This window comes from Lithobates pipiens, unplaced genomic scaffold (genome assembly GCF_037356315.1).
Source record: "Lithobates pipiens isolate NorthernLeopardFrog02 unplaced genomic scaffold, aLitPip1_a1.2 Scaffold_23, whole genome shotgun sequence".
Taxonomy (NCBI): domain Eukaryota; kingdom Metazoa; phylum Chordata; class Amphibia; order Anura; family Ranidae; genus Lithobates; species Lithobates pipiens.
In genome coordinates this window covers 276638856-276653424 of record NW_027507785.1, presented here as the reverse complement: position 1 = coordinate 276653424, position 14569 = coordinate 276638856, and the positions used below count along the sequence as shown (strand labels likewise).

Here is a 14569-nt window from a genome sequence, read left to right as displayed (position 1 = left end):
TGGGACTACAGGGAGTTTCCCGGTGGGCCGATGGCTCAATGACCCGGTTTCAGTGACAAAGTAATGGCTGCGCGGCTCGCCCTCAACTTCGCGCAGTGATGTGAGAAAGATGAGAAAAATACAGAGGAGAATAAGTGAAATAATAAACGAGGTTAGTGAGGACACCTTATGTTATGCTACTTATGTTTTTTTGCACAATTACGTATCGTTTTATATACTGTTTTTGTGCTTGTTTGCAAAATTAAAGTAGGCTGGTCTGGATGAAGTCCAGGGCCAAATTTTTGTCCCAGTCCAGCCCTACAACCCAGAGTGATTGGATACCTAACCAGAGACTGCTGCTTTGTCAGCTGGGTCTGGTGAGAGGGTGATGAAGCCATGATTGATTCCCATTTAGTGTTATAGAACCTGATGCCAAGTTACTTTGGTATAGCTATTACTCTGTCTAGCAGACTTTTAACGTGCTGTATGCTCATTTATGTTCAACATTCATCCTAACCCATATCATCTACCACTAAATGGTCTTGTGTTTATTTTCTGCCAGTAACCCACAGCCAGGTTAAAGGTATACAGTATTTCACAAAAGTGAGTACACCCCTCACATTTTTGTAAATATCTTATTATATCTTTTCATGTGACAACACTGAAGAAATGACACTTTCACTTTGCTACAATGTAAAGTAGTGAGTGTACAGCTTGTATAACAGTGTAAATTTGCTGTCCCCTCAAAATAACTCAACACACAGCCATTAATGTCTAAACCGCTGGCAACAAAAGTGAGTAATCCCCTAAGTGAAAATGTCCAAATTGGGCCCAAAGTGTTAGTATTTTGTGTGGCCACCATTATTTTTCAGCACTGCCTTAACTCTCTAATGGGCCAAATTTGGACATTTTCACTTATGCAGTGTACACAAGAGTGGAATGTCCAACAGAAAAAGTCAGACGGAATATTTTTATCGTATATTCCGATCGTGTGTATGCCTCATCTGACTTTTTTATGAAAATTCTGACGGACCTAGAAATAGAACATGTTTTAAATCTTTCAGAAGGAACCAATTCCTATCTTGAAAACCGTTCGTCTGTATGCTGTTCCGACGGACCAAAAACGACGCATGCTCTGAAGCAAGTACGAGACAGAGGCCATTGGCTACTGGCTATTGAACTTCCTTTTCCTAGTCCCGTTGTACGTGTTGTACGTCACTGCGTTCTTAACTATCGGACTTTGGTGTGATCGTGTGTACGCACGACAGTTTCAGTGGAACTCTGTCGGAAAAACCTTCAGAGCTTATTCCGACGGGAAAATCGGTCATATGTACAGGGTATTAGGGGTGTACTCACTTTTGTTGCCAGCGGTTTAGACATTAATGGCTGCGTGTTGAGTTTTTTTGAGGGAACAGCAAATTTACACTGTTATACAAGCTGCACACGCACTACTTTATATTGTAGCAGTGTGTCATTTCTTCAGTGTTGTCACATGAAAAGATATAATAAAATATTTACAAAAATGAGGGGCAGGCATGTACTGGACATTGAGACTACAGGGAGTTTCCCGGTGGGCCGATGGCTCAGTGGGCCGGTTTCAGTGACAAAGTAATGGCTGCACGGCTTGCCCTCAACTTCACGCATTAATGTGAGAAAGATGAGAAAAATACAGAGGAGAATAAGTGAAATAATAAAAGAGGTTAGTGAGGACACCTTATGTTATGCTACTTATGTTTTTTTTGCACAATTACGTATAGTTTTATATACTGTTTTTGTGCTTGTTTGAAAAATTAAAGTGGGCTGGTCTGGATGAAGTCCAGGGCCAAATTTTTGTCCCAGTCCAGCCCTGATGAGGGGTGTACTAATTTTTGTGAGATACTGTATATAGTAATGTCTCTACTCATGCTTCTAGTGGTTTTCCTCCAACCAGGTGTGTCAGAGAGGCTAAGGTTGTTCTTGAAGTTGGGGGTGCAGAACGGAAAACCCAAAATTACCAGTGGGGCTCCTTTGGGGGTAGCGCTACAGGAAAAATGTTTAGGTTGGGTTACAAACTGATAAATATTACTCTAGTGTTCACTAAATGTGAAGTATATTGTAAAAACAAAGACCTGTGACAGCAAGTGACATCGCTTTTCAGGCCCCCAGGCAGCAAAGGCTTTGATCCTGATATAACAGCTCTTCAAATCCTCATGGATGGAAATTCATATCCACGTGGTCCTGTATTCACTTATATAATACTCCTGAATCCACAAGCAGGTGTACTGTTTGCCTAAGGACGCACCTTTATTTAACCGCCTGCACACACCAGGAATTATGAATATAATTATATAACAGTGATTTTATGGATGCTGAAATAAAATGGAAAAATAAATATGGAAGACGCTTGCTGGTTCAGCGACTTTGACAATTTGTCAGATTAAATTAAACTCTCGTAAACTCAACAGATAGAAAAATACACGCCTTAATTCCAGGGATGCAATTGTTCACTGAGCAAATATGTCACACCTGATTTTATATGGCCGTCTCCTGCTCCTCCCAAAAACAGAGACTGCAGCTTGTTCTTACCTAAGGTATACTAAGGGCTGTAAAGTGTACCTGTCACATGCAAGGCATGCTGCCATTTTGTAAGCTGAGCTGCAGCAATGTTATCATAGCTCCCAACTGTCCTTTATTTGAACGGACAGTCCACCCTTTGGAACCAAATCCCTCTTTCCCCTTCAATTTATCATTTGTTGGGTCTGATGTATAGATCGGTATGAAAAAACAAATGCACTAAGTATTTAACCTTCAAATGGTTTATTTAGTTATTTTCAAATGCTAGAATAAAGGGAAAGTAGCAACGAGAACAGCACTAGAGAGTTTATATTCTATGCTTGTAAAATTGGTGTGTTTTTCCATTTTTTGCACATACTGTATATGTGTGAACTAGGTTTAAATCCTCATACACATGATACGATTGTTGGCAGGGGATTGTCTGTCGACAGACTGTTGTCCTAAAATCTTACCGTTAGTATGCTCCTTTTGACAATTGTTGATCAATTTTCAGCCAACAAATGTTGGATGACAGGCTAGTAAATTTTCGGCGGACAACAGTTTTGACGTCAGATCAGTACACAAAAAAAAGTACAAACACACATGCTGTAATCTTTGCTCACCAAACACGAAATTAGCAGAAGGGGCACAAAGGGTGGCGCTCTAGAGCTGCAATTCCTTGTACTACGTCACTGCGTTCGTGTTTGTGGCCCGACAATTGTGTACCATTAGTATGCAAGCCAAGATCCTGGCCACGCCCTTTTGCAAAAATCTGACGCTCGGTTGGCCAACAATCGTAACATGCATATGAGGCTTTAGGCTCCATTCACACTTGTGCATGAAATTTGCATGACGGGTCTTTCCCCATGTTTTCCTATGATGCCTATTCATATATGCACAACTTAAAGTTGTAGCAACTTCATAGAAAGTTCATGCACTCCTTTGGTCTGATTTTCATGCAAATTGAGGGCCATAGACTTCAATTTTGACCCTCAGAAGTTGCATGCATGAAAGTTGTACCTGAATGTTATACAATGCAACTTGTGTGCAACAGTTGTGCATTATCACTGGTCAAGTCCAAAGTCGTATTCAAGTTGCACTCATCCATAGTTGTGTCAAAGTTGCACTCCAAAGTCAGCACAACTTTGAAGTCGTACAAGTGTGACTAGAGCCTTAAAGTGATATTAAAGTCTTGCTTTTTATTAAAAAAATAAATAACAAATGTGTCATAGTTACCTGCTCTGTGCAGTAATTTTACACAGAGCAGCCCGGATTCTCCTCTTCTCGGTTCCCACGTTGGCACTCCTGCCCATCCCTCCTGAAAAGTGCCCCTACAGCAAGCAGCTTGCTATGGGGGCACTCGTGCTGAGCCACTGCTCAGTGTGTACATTCAGACATGGAGCTGCGGGGTCACTGGCTGTGCTTGAGAGCAGCGGGAGCCGCTGTCAAGGAGAGGCAAGGCTCTCCTGAACATCACTGGATCGAGATGGGACTCAGGCAAGTATTAGTTGGGGCTGGTGGGTCTGCTGCACACAGAAGGATTTTTACCTTCATGAACAGACTGCATGAAGGTAAAACACCTCGTGTCTACAACTACTTTAAGCTGATTATAAATTACTCTTTTTTTTTTTTCAATCAGCCAGCATGCTGATAAAATACATATATATTTCCCCATCCACACAATTGAGGTGAATAAAGGAATCCTCCCCGCTGTGTCATTGTATTCTGAAAACGGGATTATTCCACTGTCAGAATACACTGATCAGCGGCCCATTGGATGCAGCCACTGATTGAATATGAATTTTCTTACATCAACTTCTCTTGAGCAGGAGCCTCCATGCATGGATCAAGATTCAGCAAGTTCCTGCTGATACAGACAAATTTTGATCCATCTATGGCTAGCTTTAGTAATGATTTTTTCCCACACTAATTCTTCATGGCCAGCATGGTATTAAGGGTGTACGTAAATACTATGGGGTCACTGTAGGCAAATCCACTTTGCACTACAAGTGCACTGCAAGTGCAGTCACTGTAGATCTGAGGGGGACATGCAAGGAAAATAAAAAAAACTGCATTTTTGCTTCACAATATTGGATGATAGAAATCAGCAGAGCTTCCACTTATTTAGATCTTCCCCTCAGATCTACAGTGACTGCACTTCCAAGTGCACTTGTAGTGCAAAGGGGATTTGCCTTTAGTAAATCAACCCCTGTGTGCTTTAATGCCGCGTACACACGATCGGAATTTTGGTTGGAAAAAGCTCTGATGGTTTTCCCGACAGAATTCCGACGGGATTTCACTCAAGCTGTCTTGCATACACATACACACCAAATTCCGACGTTCAAGAATGCAGTGACGTACAACACGTATGATGAGACTAGAAAAAGGAAGCTCAGTAGTCAATAGCTTCCGTCTCGTAGTTGAATCTGAGCATGCATACGTTTTTGCGTGTCGGAATTGCACGAACGCATTTTCGGATAGGAACTTTTTCCAACTGTCATCAGTCTTTTGCTGGCCAAATTTTCGATCGTGTGTGCGCGGCATAAGCATCCCTGTTTCACAATATTGAATGCTAAAGGATAGTTTCACCTTTTAAAAAATAATAATAAATGGTAAAAAAAAAGTGCATTTACTATTTCTTTTTTTTTTTTTTAGGAGCCTTTTAAGCATTGCACCCACGATCAGCAGAACGTACAGACTTTCAGCATAAGCTGTCTGCTTGTACATGGAAAGGGCAGGCAGTTTTAGACTGACATGAAGAATCAATGAACTACCACAGCACAGCGCTCAACAGCGCCGTGGTAGTTCATTGAGAACTACAAGCCCACAGCCACAAAGGATGTACTTGTAGTTGATTAAGTCACAAGATTCTGTGAATGAATGACACAGCCGTGTGGACAGAGCCCCACAGGCGACCCTCTTTTCAAAAAGGGACAGCTGGTTTGGCAATCGCCAGGCGGCTGCAGGAGCGGGAACATGTTACATGTTCAACCCTATAAACAGGTGGAGCATGTAACATGTTCCTGAAGGTGAACTTATCTTAAGTAGTACAATTTTATTAATTTCTAGCAAATTATTAGGTTGCATTTTCTGATAATGTGGCACTTCATCTTAAATAAAGATGTAGATCTAGACCAGGAGTCTCCAAACTTTTCAAACAAAGGGTCAGTTTAGTGTCCTTCAGGCTTTAGGGTGGCTGGATTGTGGCCAGTGGGAGAAGAAAATGTCCCAGGCCCAGCATCAATAAGAATAAACATGGTCTCAGGGATAGTGATTGGTAGAAGGAGGAGTAGTGCCCCACCACTGGAATTAATGGTAGGAATAGTACCCCATCATTGGTATCAGTGGAAGGAATAATACCCCATCATTGGTATCAGTGGGAGGAATAGTGCCCCAATGTTGATGTCAAAGGGAGGAATAGTGCCCCAAATGTTGATGTTAATGGGGGGAATAGTGCCCCAACTTTGAAATTAGTAGGGGGAATAGTACTCATCATTAGTGTCAGTGACAGGATTTATGCCCTACTTTTGGTGTCATTGGGATGAATAGCACCCCAAGGGCCTGATAAAGGCTAATAAAGGGCCACATCTGGCCCTCGACCCACAGTTTATAGACCACTGATAAATTGCTATAGAGCCCAGCAGACAGGACACTGTCAGCGTTATAACTTTCATATCATTTTGAATAAAAAGATGCAGTTATATGCAGTTGTAACTCTGTCACGCTAAATGGCCAGTCCATGCAAAATGTATATTTCCTTTATAGGTACATCTTGGTCAAGTGAGTTGCCTTTCCGACTTCAGTTTCCTCCTGAAGACTGTTGGCAAGTTGTCCCTGCCATAAAGTAATATGTGAACCTTACTTCAGTTAGAATACTCTTTGTACCTGAATTTATAGATTTTTATGAATAACATTCCATTTAATGACATTCCACACAACTGTTCATATTCCGAGCATAATCACATGTAAAATATATCAAGGATTTCGGCTCTGCACGTAGCTCGCATGTAGATTTAAAGAGTATAGTAACTGAAGGGTCAAAGATTATTGTGTGTTAAAATAGCCCTGCAGCTCTCACTGGTTCCTTCCACAGACCTCCATGTCCTATAGTGTCGTGAAGGTCAGTGGGAGGAACCACTGGAGGTTTCAGGAGATTGACACTCCTGGAAGTGTCGGTCTCTATGCAGCATGTACATAGAGAATACAGCATCTGTCGAGGTGAATGAAATCCCATGCATGTGCCAAAGTGACATCACCTCAGCCCAGCCAATCAAAATGCCCGAAACATGGAAGAAGACCGGCCAAAGATGTCAGCAGCCAGAAGTAAGCTCCTGGACACTGCATTACAGGTTTGGAGGTGAGTGTATAGTTCTACTTTAAAGTGATACTAAAGGATCATTTTTTTTTTAAATAACAAACACTTACTTGCATACCTCCACTGTGCAGCTTGTTTTGCACAGAGTGGCCCTGAACATCCATTTCTGGGGTCCCTCTGCGGCTCTTGTGGCTTTTCCCAGCATTAGTTGGCCCCCTTGGAGAAGCGCTCTCCCGAGGGGATTAACTTGCGGGCACGCTTCCGAGTCCAGCATTCTGCATCCATAGAGGCTGAATGCAGGACTCTGCCCCGCCCTCCTGGCGCCTGCGTCATTGGATTTGATTGACAGCAGCGGGAGCCAATGGCTGCACTGCTATCAATCTATCTAATGAAGAGCTGGGAACCCGTGAAGAGAGGGACGGAAATTCAGGGCTCAGGTAAGTAAAACTGGAAGGCTGGGGGGCCGGTGACTGCAAGGTGTTTTTTCACCTTAATGCATAGGATGCATTAAGAAAAACACAAGCCTTTACTACCCCTTTAAGCTTACAGTGACGCTAAACTCTGGTTTTAAAAAAGGAAACTCTATCCAAGTGTGTATTCTTAACTGATAAAAGTACTTTATATTGCTCTCATCCCCCTTCATTTCTCCACATTCCTTTTTTTTTTTTGCTGCTATGATCAAACTTCCTGTTATGCCGCATATACACGACCGGACTTTCCGGCAGACTAGGTCTGACGGTCTTCCCGGCTGACTTTTCAGCGGATTTCCGACTGACTTTCCGAACTAACGGATTTGGCCACACACGAACGGACTAAGTCCATTCGAAAGTCCATTCGTTTTGAATGTGATGACGTAAGACGGGACTAAAAAGGAAGTTCAATAGCCAGTAGCCAATAGCTTCCCTTGCGTCGTTTTTGATCCGTCGGGCCAGCATACAGACGAACGGTTTTCCAGATAGGAAAGACAGATTTGAAACATGTTCTATTTCTAGGTCCGTCGGATTTTTAGAACAAAAAACGATCGGATTAGCCCACACATGATCGAATTGTCCGACAGACTGATCCCATCGGACCTAGTCTGCCGGAAAGTCCGGTCGTGTGTGCGCGGCATTACCGGGTGGGTAAATTCGATCTCCATGGTCCCCCTGTATGTAGGAATGTAGCAACCCTCTCTTGCTCACTCCCGAGATGGACTATGCACTGCATCGGATTAGTAGTTTGCATAGAGCAGTGCACGTGACCACAGCTAACATGCACTGCTCATTCCACACAAATGGAAGTGAGGGGAAGAATGAAATATGAGTGTCTGTTGTACACACACATGTACTAAGTGCCTGCTAGAAGAAATAATAACCAATCCACACAATCCATGAGCCGATCGAAAAACGAATGTCTGGCCATCAATAAATATCTCTGGTCTGTAGCAGAAGCAGTATTGTCCTCCTCTGAATGCAAATGTTAAACCTTGCCAAGAGCAGCAATGCAAATGTCACATTGAGCAAAAGGAAATAAAGCAAATGCTACATTGATCTGCTAATAAACAAGCGGCATGAACTTTGTTTCATGTATAAATATCATATGTTTGGTAATACAATCTTACAGCTCCAGTCTAACAGGAACCTTGTAGGTCCTGACCCTTGTTGTGCAATATCTAACTCTCTACCTGAAACTTCCTACCTGGCTGCATTTCCAAAACCATAGGGCAAGGGAGAGTGACAAAACACCATGCTGGTCAGCAATCCATTTACAGTGACAACTACTAATTCTCTTTCAGAGGAGCATCATTTTCAACAGCAATCGTATATAATTAGGTACATTTTTCTCAGGCAGTCCCAGTGAGACCTTTTGTAAATCTCTTCCAATGACTTTTCCTTTTGTAACATGAATCCCTCGGCTCACGTGTCCATATTTTTTGCATGCAAGTACTGCATGCTGAGAAAGGGGCCCAACTCTCACACCCAAGTTCATAAAGGGGGCCTTTTAGCATCTGCTGTGGGACAGGGGTTGTTCAGGGCAGGCAAAACAGGAAACCTCTAGACCAGCTTTTCTCAACCTCTTTAATCCTTTGGAACCCTTAAAATAATTTTTAAGTCTCAATGAATCCCTATTAAAAATGATATGTTACAGTACAATAGTAAAGTTAGGAAGTTACAGATATACTAATATAAAGAATAAAATGTGGAACCAATGAAGGGGAATTTTGAACAACTCTTGCTCTACAGAATAATTTTCAGTAACAACCACAAAATTAAAATGAAAAATCATTATAATTGAAACACAGGTAACCTTACATTGAAAGAAACACAGGTAACCTTACATTGGTGGCCACCGGGAGAAGGGCCCCAATATGGTTAGTAAGATAGCTGCCTCGATAAATCAGTCAGAGGAAAAATGTCCGTTACATTGATAGACAGTAAAAAGAATGCACCACTTAATTATGGGTGAGTTGGAGAAGGGAATTCTTACATTGTGGTCAATGAGAGGAAGCATATGCCTTAAGTTTGAGGTCAGTAGGAGGATTTCTAAAAGAAGATTAGTGTAATGCCATTGGCTTCGTTAAGTGTTGTTGGTCCCAGAGCTATGCAGGCACCATAAGATGGAAAGTCAATTATCTCTACTCAAGAAACCCCTAACAACATCTGGAGGAACCCTAGAATTGCACGCAACCCTAAATGAGAATGGCCGCTCTAGAAACTTGTAGAGATGAAAGCTGCACACTAATGATGGTTTCCCTTAAAGCAAATCAGTGAAGGCCCTGCACATAAAGTGGAGGATTCTTTTGCACTTTGTGGAGTCTGAATACACAGCAAGGGTCATTTACACTGCAAAAGGGTTGTTTTGCACACTGAAAGAATCTTACATTCAGAGAGGAATCCTTCTGTTCAATCACTGGGGCTGGAAAAAGTCAGATGGGAAAGACACTATCTTTTGCACTTATGGAAGAATCCGTCTTTACACCCAAGGGAGCTGCACAGAATATTGGAGGAAGGATACTTCCAAATATTGGTAGGAGAATCACCAGAGAAAGGGAACATAAAGGAAGAAGGTATCCAGTAGCATAGTTAATTAAGGGCTCTTTCACATGGATGGACCAATCAGGTTTTTCAGGCAGACCCCTTTGGACCCACCAGTCTCCTCTATGGAGGGGTAGGTGTCAACCGACATCCAATCTGATCCTGTCTGCTAAAAACAGACAGATAGGGATCCATTCCCCATCCCTCTGGCGGATCGGATCAGATGGCAGTTGGATGTAAACAGACAGGCGATCCGTTTACATCCGACCTCCCAGTGGGCATCAGTGGACAGATTCCCCCTGAGCAGGCAGACTCCAATGGAGCCCATCCCATGTGTAAGGGGCCTAAAGATCCACACAACTAGAGGCAGAAAAAATGCCAAAGAAAAAAGCGGCAGAACAAATTCCTCATAGTGGCTCTCATTGCATAAGAGTTTATAAGCATTTGTTTTTATAAGCATTCCCTTCTGCCTATTTTTCAAAGTACAATTGAAAATCCCAAACGCTCCCATATGCCGCCCTGAGGGTCCATTAACACTGAGCATAAAACATGGTGCTTATACAGGCATTTTGCATTATTTTTTCTTCAGCCAGTAGAAGCAGCTCTATATTAGCCTATGGGGGTTATTTACGAAAGGCAAATCCAATTTGCACTACAAGTGCACTTGGAAGTGCAGTCACTGTAAATATGAGGGGTAGATCTGAAATGAGGGGAAGCTCTGCTGATTTTATCATCCAATCATGTGCAAGCTAAAATGCTGTTTTTTACTTTCCTTGCATGTCCCCCTCTGATTTACAGCGACTGCACTTCCAAGTGCACTTGTAGTGCAAAGTGGATTTGCCTTTCGTAAATAAAGGGGAATGTTTTGGAAAAAATGCTTATAAAAAGCAAATGTGTATAAAGTCTCATAAACTTTTGTGCAATATGAGCTACTATAAGCATTTTCTATGCCACTTTTTTCTGCCAGAGGTTCTGCCATTTTTTTCTGCCTCTAGTGTGCACGGATCATAAATGCCTTTGGCTGGCAAACAGGCCAAGAGCTTGCAGTTCTATCATAGCTGACAAAAAAAAATCTGAAATATGTCAGTTGGATTTGTCAGGTGGGTGGAAATGACCCTTCTTGGGGTTGATCTCAGTACTGGCATGAAGACAAACCAGTATATATTTTTTTTCCTGTTACAGCATTTAACATTTAACCAAGTACTGCAATACAAATGTATACAGTAAACTTTATGAATTCCTCAAATACTCAACATACCACTGAAGGTTAGTGCAATATATATATATATATATATATATATATATATATATATATATATATATATATATATATATATATATATATATATATATATATATATATATATATATATATATATATATATATATATATATATATATATATATATACACACACTTTAGCAAAATGTTCAATACATTTTAAACATAAAAGCTTAAAACTTGAGCCAAAATCAGCTCAGCCATTCACGATGACCCTTCTGGCAAAGTGTCGTATTTGCCACAATGCTAGTCTTAGCTTGACCCTTTGTAAAGTAAAATTTTTTTGATTTTTATACTGACCTTGTGTTTGGTATAATTGAGGGCTTTGTCATACAGACTAATCCCAGTCATCAGTTTCTCCATGCTGTCTTCTTCATTCAGCAGTCCCACGTCATGGGCATGGGCATAACCCTGCTCTGCCAGGCAGCGGGCAGCCCTTAGCCTAGGCTCTTTGCTGCCCTCCTGCTCTGTCTCCAGGCCCATGAGATGAGCTATCCTATCTGTGCAGTGTGAAGCCTCTTCCTCCAAATTGAGTCTGTCATACACATATGCCAGGTTGGCCCATGCATTTAAATTATCTGTTTCTTGCTTGGTGATGTTATCAAAAATCTCCTTGGCACTGTCAATCTCGTCCAGATAGAAAGAAAAGACGCCGAGCAGATTTCTGATTGCTGAGTGCTGGAAAGTAGAGTCAAACTCTAGCTGGAACTGAAGAGCATCCCGTTTCAATTTAATGTCCCGTCTTCGAAACTCTGCTGGGGTGCAAGATTCAAAGTTAAGGTTCATTTCCAAGTGGAAATGGCCAGGAATGTATTCAAATTCATCTATGAGAGTTTCTATGTCCACACCGGACTCTTCCTCCATGGCTGCAGAGCTAGTAAATCCCTTTAGTCTTTCCTGCTCCGTCTACCTGTATATCTGGTCTGAGTCACCTGTAGCCTGGGAGGAGTTACACCTGGGAGAGGTGGCTGTGTACAATTTCCTCCTCACCCAGGTGACTTATGCACAGATTTGGCAAGTCAATGCATTATTTATACCTCTCTGCTTTGTCATTATAATTTCCCATGGAGCACAGAATTAGAACAGATGCAAAATCAACATATACTGCAATGGACCCCTAGAAATACAACAGATGATTTAATAATGGGTATTATGGCTGCCAATGCCATCATGGAGAGAGTTCCAAAGGTAAAAGCTGTAAAGTTGAAAGTTATTGAGCTGTAAAGTTAAGTTACGGCTCTATAAAATGTGCTATGACAAGTATAAGCTGGAAGCAACATATGGACTTCAAGAAGATGAGCTCATATAAGATATTAAAGCATAACCGCTGACAAACAGCTAAATATACAGGTGAAATATATATAAGGGAGTGGATTAATCTGGCAAAAGATTTCTGTCCAGAGATATAACTAGAACCTTCAGGGCCCCAGTGCAAGAAACCCTCCCGATTTACTCCTGTCAAGGGGCCCTTTATTGCGGTCCCACAGTGGGACCTTTCCACATGTTTTTCAGCTGGACCCCTTTCTACCATCTTGCCCCCCCCCCCATGGTGGTGGAATGCCAGGGCCCTGCCCCCCACAGTGGTGGAATGCCAGGGCCCTGCCCCCTATGGTGGTGGAATGCAAGGGCCCTTATGCCCACAGTGATGGAATGCCAGGACCCTGCCCTCCACTGTGGTGGAATGCCAGGGCCCTGCCCCCCCATGGTGTTGGAATGCCAGGGCTCTGCCCCTCCCCATGGTGTTGGAATGCCAGGGCCCTGCCCCCCACGGTGTTGGAATGCCAGGGACCTGCCCCCCACAGTGGTGGAATGCCAGGGCCCTGCAACCCTGGTAGTTCTGCCACTGGTGTTAGTATTTTACTTTTTTTTTTACCATTTATTTTACAATTTTTTTTTATTATTATTATTTTTAGGAGCCCCATTGGGGGGCTTTAGTGAGTTATCAGGGGTCTAAACAGACCTCTGACTTTACACTTTGAGACAGAGAAAGAAGATTAAGGACACAGCACTCAATCTCCATCTCTGCAGACTCACAGAATGAATGGACAGGAATAGCTCTGTACAGAGCTTCCCAGTCATTCACAGACTGAAGCATAGTAAACAGAATTTACTATGCTTCAGATATGAATGAACAGTCAGTGATCTGTACTGATCACTGTCCATTCAGAAAAGGAATGAGCCTGTAAATGAAATATATTCAGACCCCTTCCCCGCTCTCCACCCTAAAAGCATCCCCCTCAGCAGCCGGCGGGAGAGGGGAGGACGAAGCCAGAAGAGCTGTAGAGAATGAGGGGGGGTAGGAGAGTATAGAGGGGTTAGAGGGCAGCAGGGCCTGGATAGAAGGGGCAGCATATAGAGGAACTGATCCCCTACATTTTCCTGCTGCAGACAATGATAGAGAGAGAAGGAGAACTGGGCTTTCAGCGACTGCAGGAGGAAAATGGAGGGGATCGGTTCCTTTATTTGCCTCCCCCGCCACTCCTCCTATCTAAGTATACAGGGTAGCTGCACGGGCCCCCTGGAGCATGTGGCCGGCTCGCAAGTGTGACCCCCTGTAGTCACGCCCCTGTTTCTGTCTCTTCAGAGCTTGGATGTGTACAGCTCTGTAAACGCAGCACAGCCCTATAACATTAAAGACTGATCCATACCAGCAGCTGCATTCAATGCACAGCTGTTGAAGTCCACTGGGAAGACACAGAGCTGACATGCTGATTTTGGTGCGGTGCAAGTTTTCTTTTATTTCCTTTGTTTAAACTTTACTGTTTTTGTCACGCTCCTCTCTCCTACTGGCCCGGCGACAGCGGGGTTCTAATTAATTAACCTTTAATTAATTCCCCACACAGCCCACTGCCCTGAATAAAAAAACTGCATGCAATGCAATGGTGTGAATAGGCTCCATAGGCAACAAGGACAATTGCCTTGTATTTGCGTGAATGGGCTCTAACAGTTGTGAATGGGCCCCATCAAGCCTCCACCCCAGCTTGTGACTAGACAGTAGAAGGAGAAGCAACAGACTGATGAGCTCATCTTTTATCACTCTATTCTTTCCTCCTATCTGTGTGTTTTTATACCTTTGTGCTTCCTTATTTGTGTCCTCCAGTCTGAGCTCTGCTGTACGGTGCACTACAAGCAGGGGCGGATCCAGAGTCTAGTCTCGGGAGGGGCACTGCCAGAAAATACGTTTTTTTAGGGCAATTTATCGGGGACATGGCTGGTGTTAGCATTTCAATCATCCCGGCACCATGATTAATATGGTGTCAGGATTTTGGAAGCGCATTATTTCTATTATTACATTGTTATATAGAATGTTATATAAAATGAAATGGTTCAACTCACCATAATGCCGAATCAGTGAGAGCCCCGAGTGTGTCATCTGGCACCAGTTGCAGATTGTCACTTGCCATGCCACATGTTGCGGACTGTCACTTGCCACGCCACCTGCCACCAG

At 42.8% G+C, this 14569-nt stretch overlaps 1 protein-coding gene across 1 annotated transcript in view; it reads right to left on the bottom strand.

Moving 5' to 3' along the window:
- The window catches only part of TTC22 (tetratricopeptide repeat domain 22), a 30386-nt gene extending 18299 nt beyond the window's left edge, over positions 1–12087 (bottom strand). The window contains exon 1 of the mRNA XM_077453261.1: positions 11422–12087. Coding sequence (XP_077309387.1) covers positions 11422–11985 — 564 coding nt within the window. The 5' untranslated portion in view covers positions 11986–12087. The remainder of the gene's footprint in view (positions 1–11421) is intronic.
- Between the last annotated feature and the right edge of the window lie 2482 nt (positions 12088–14569).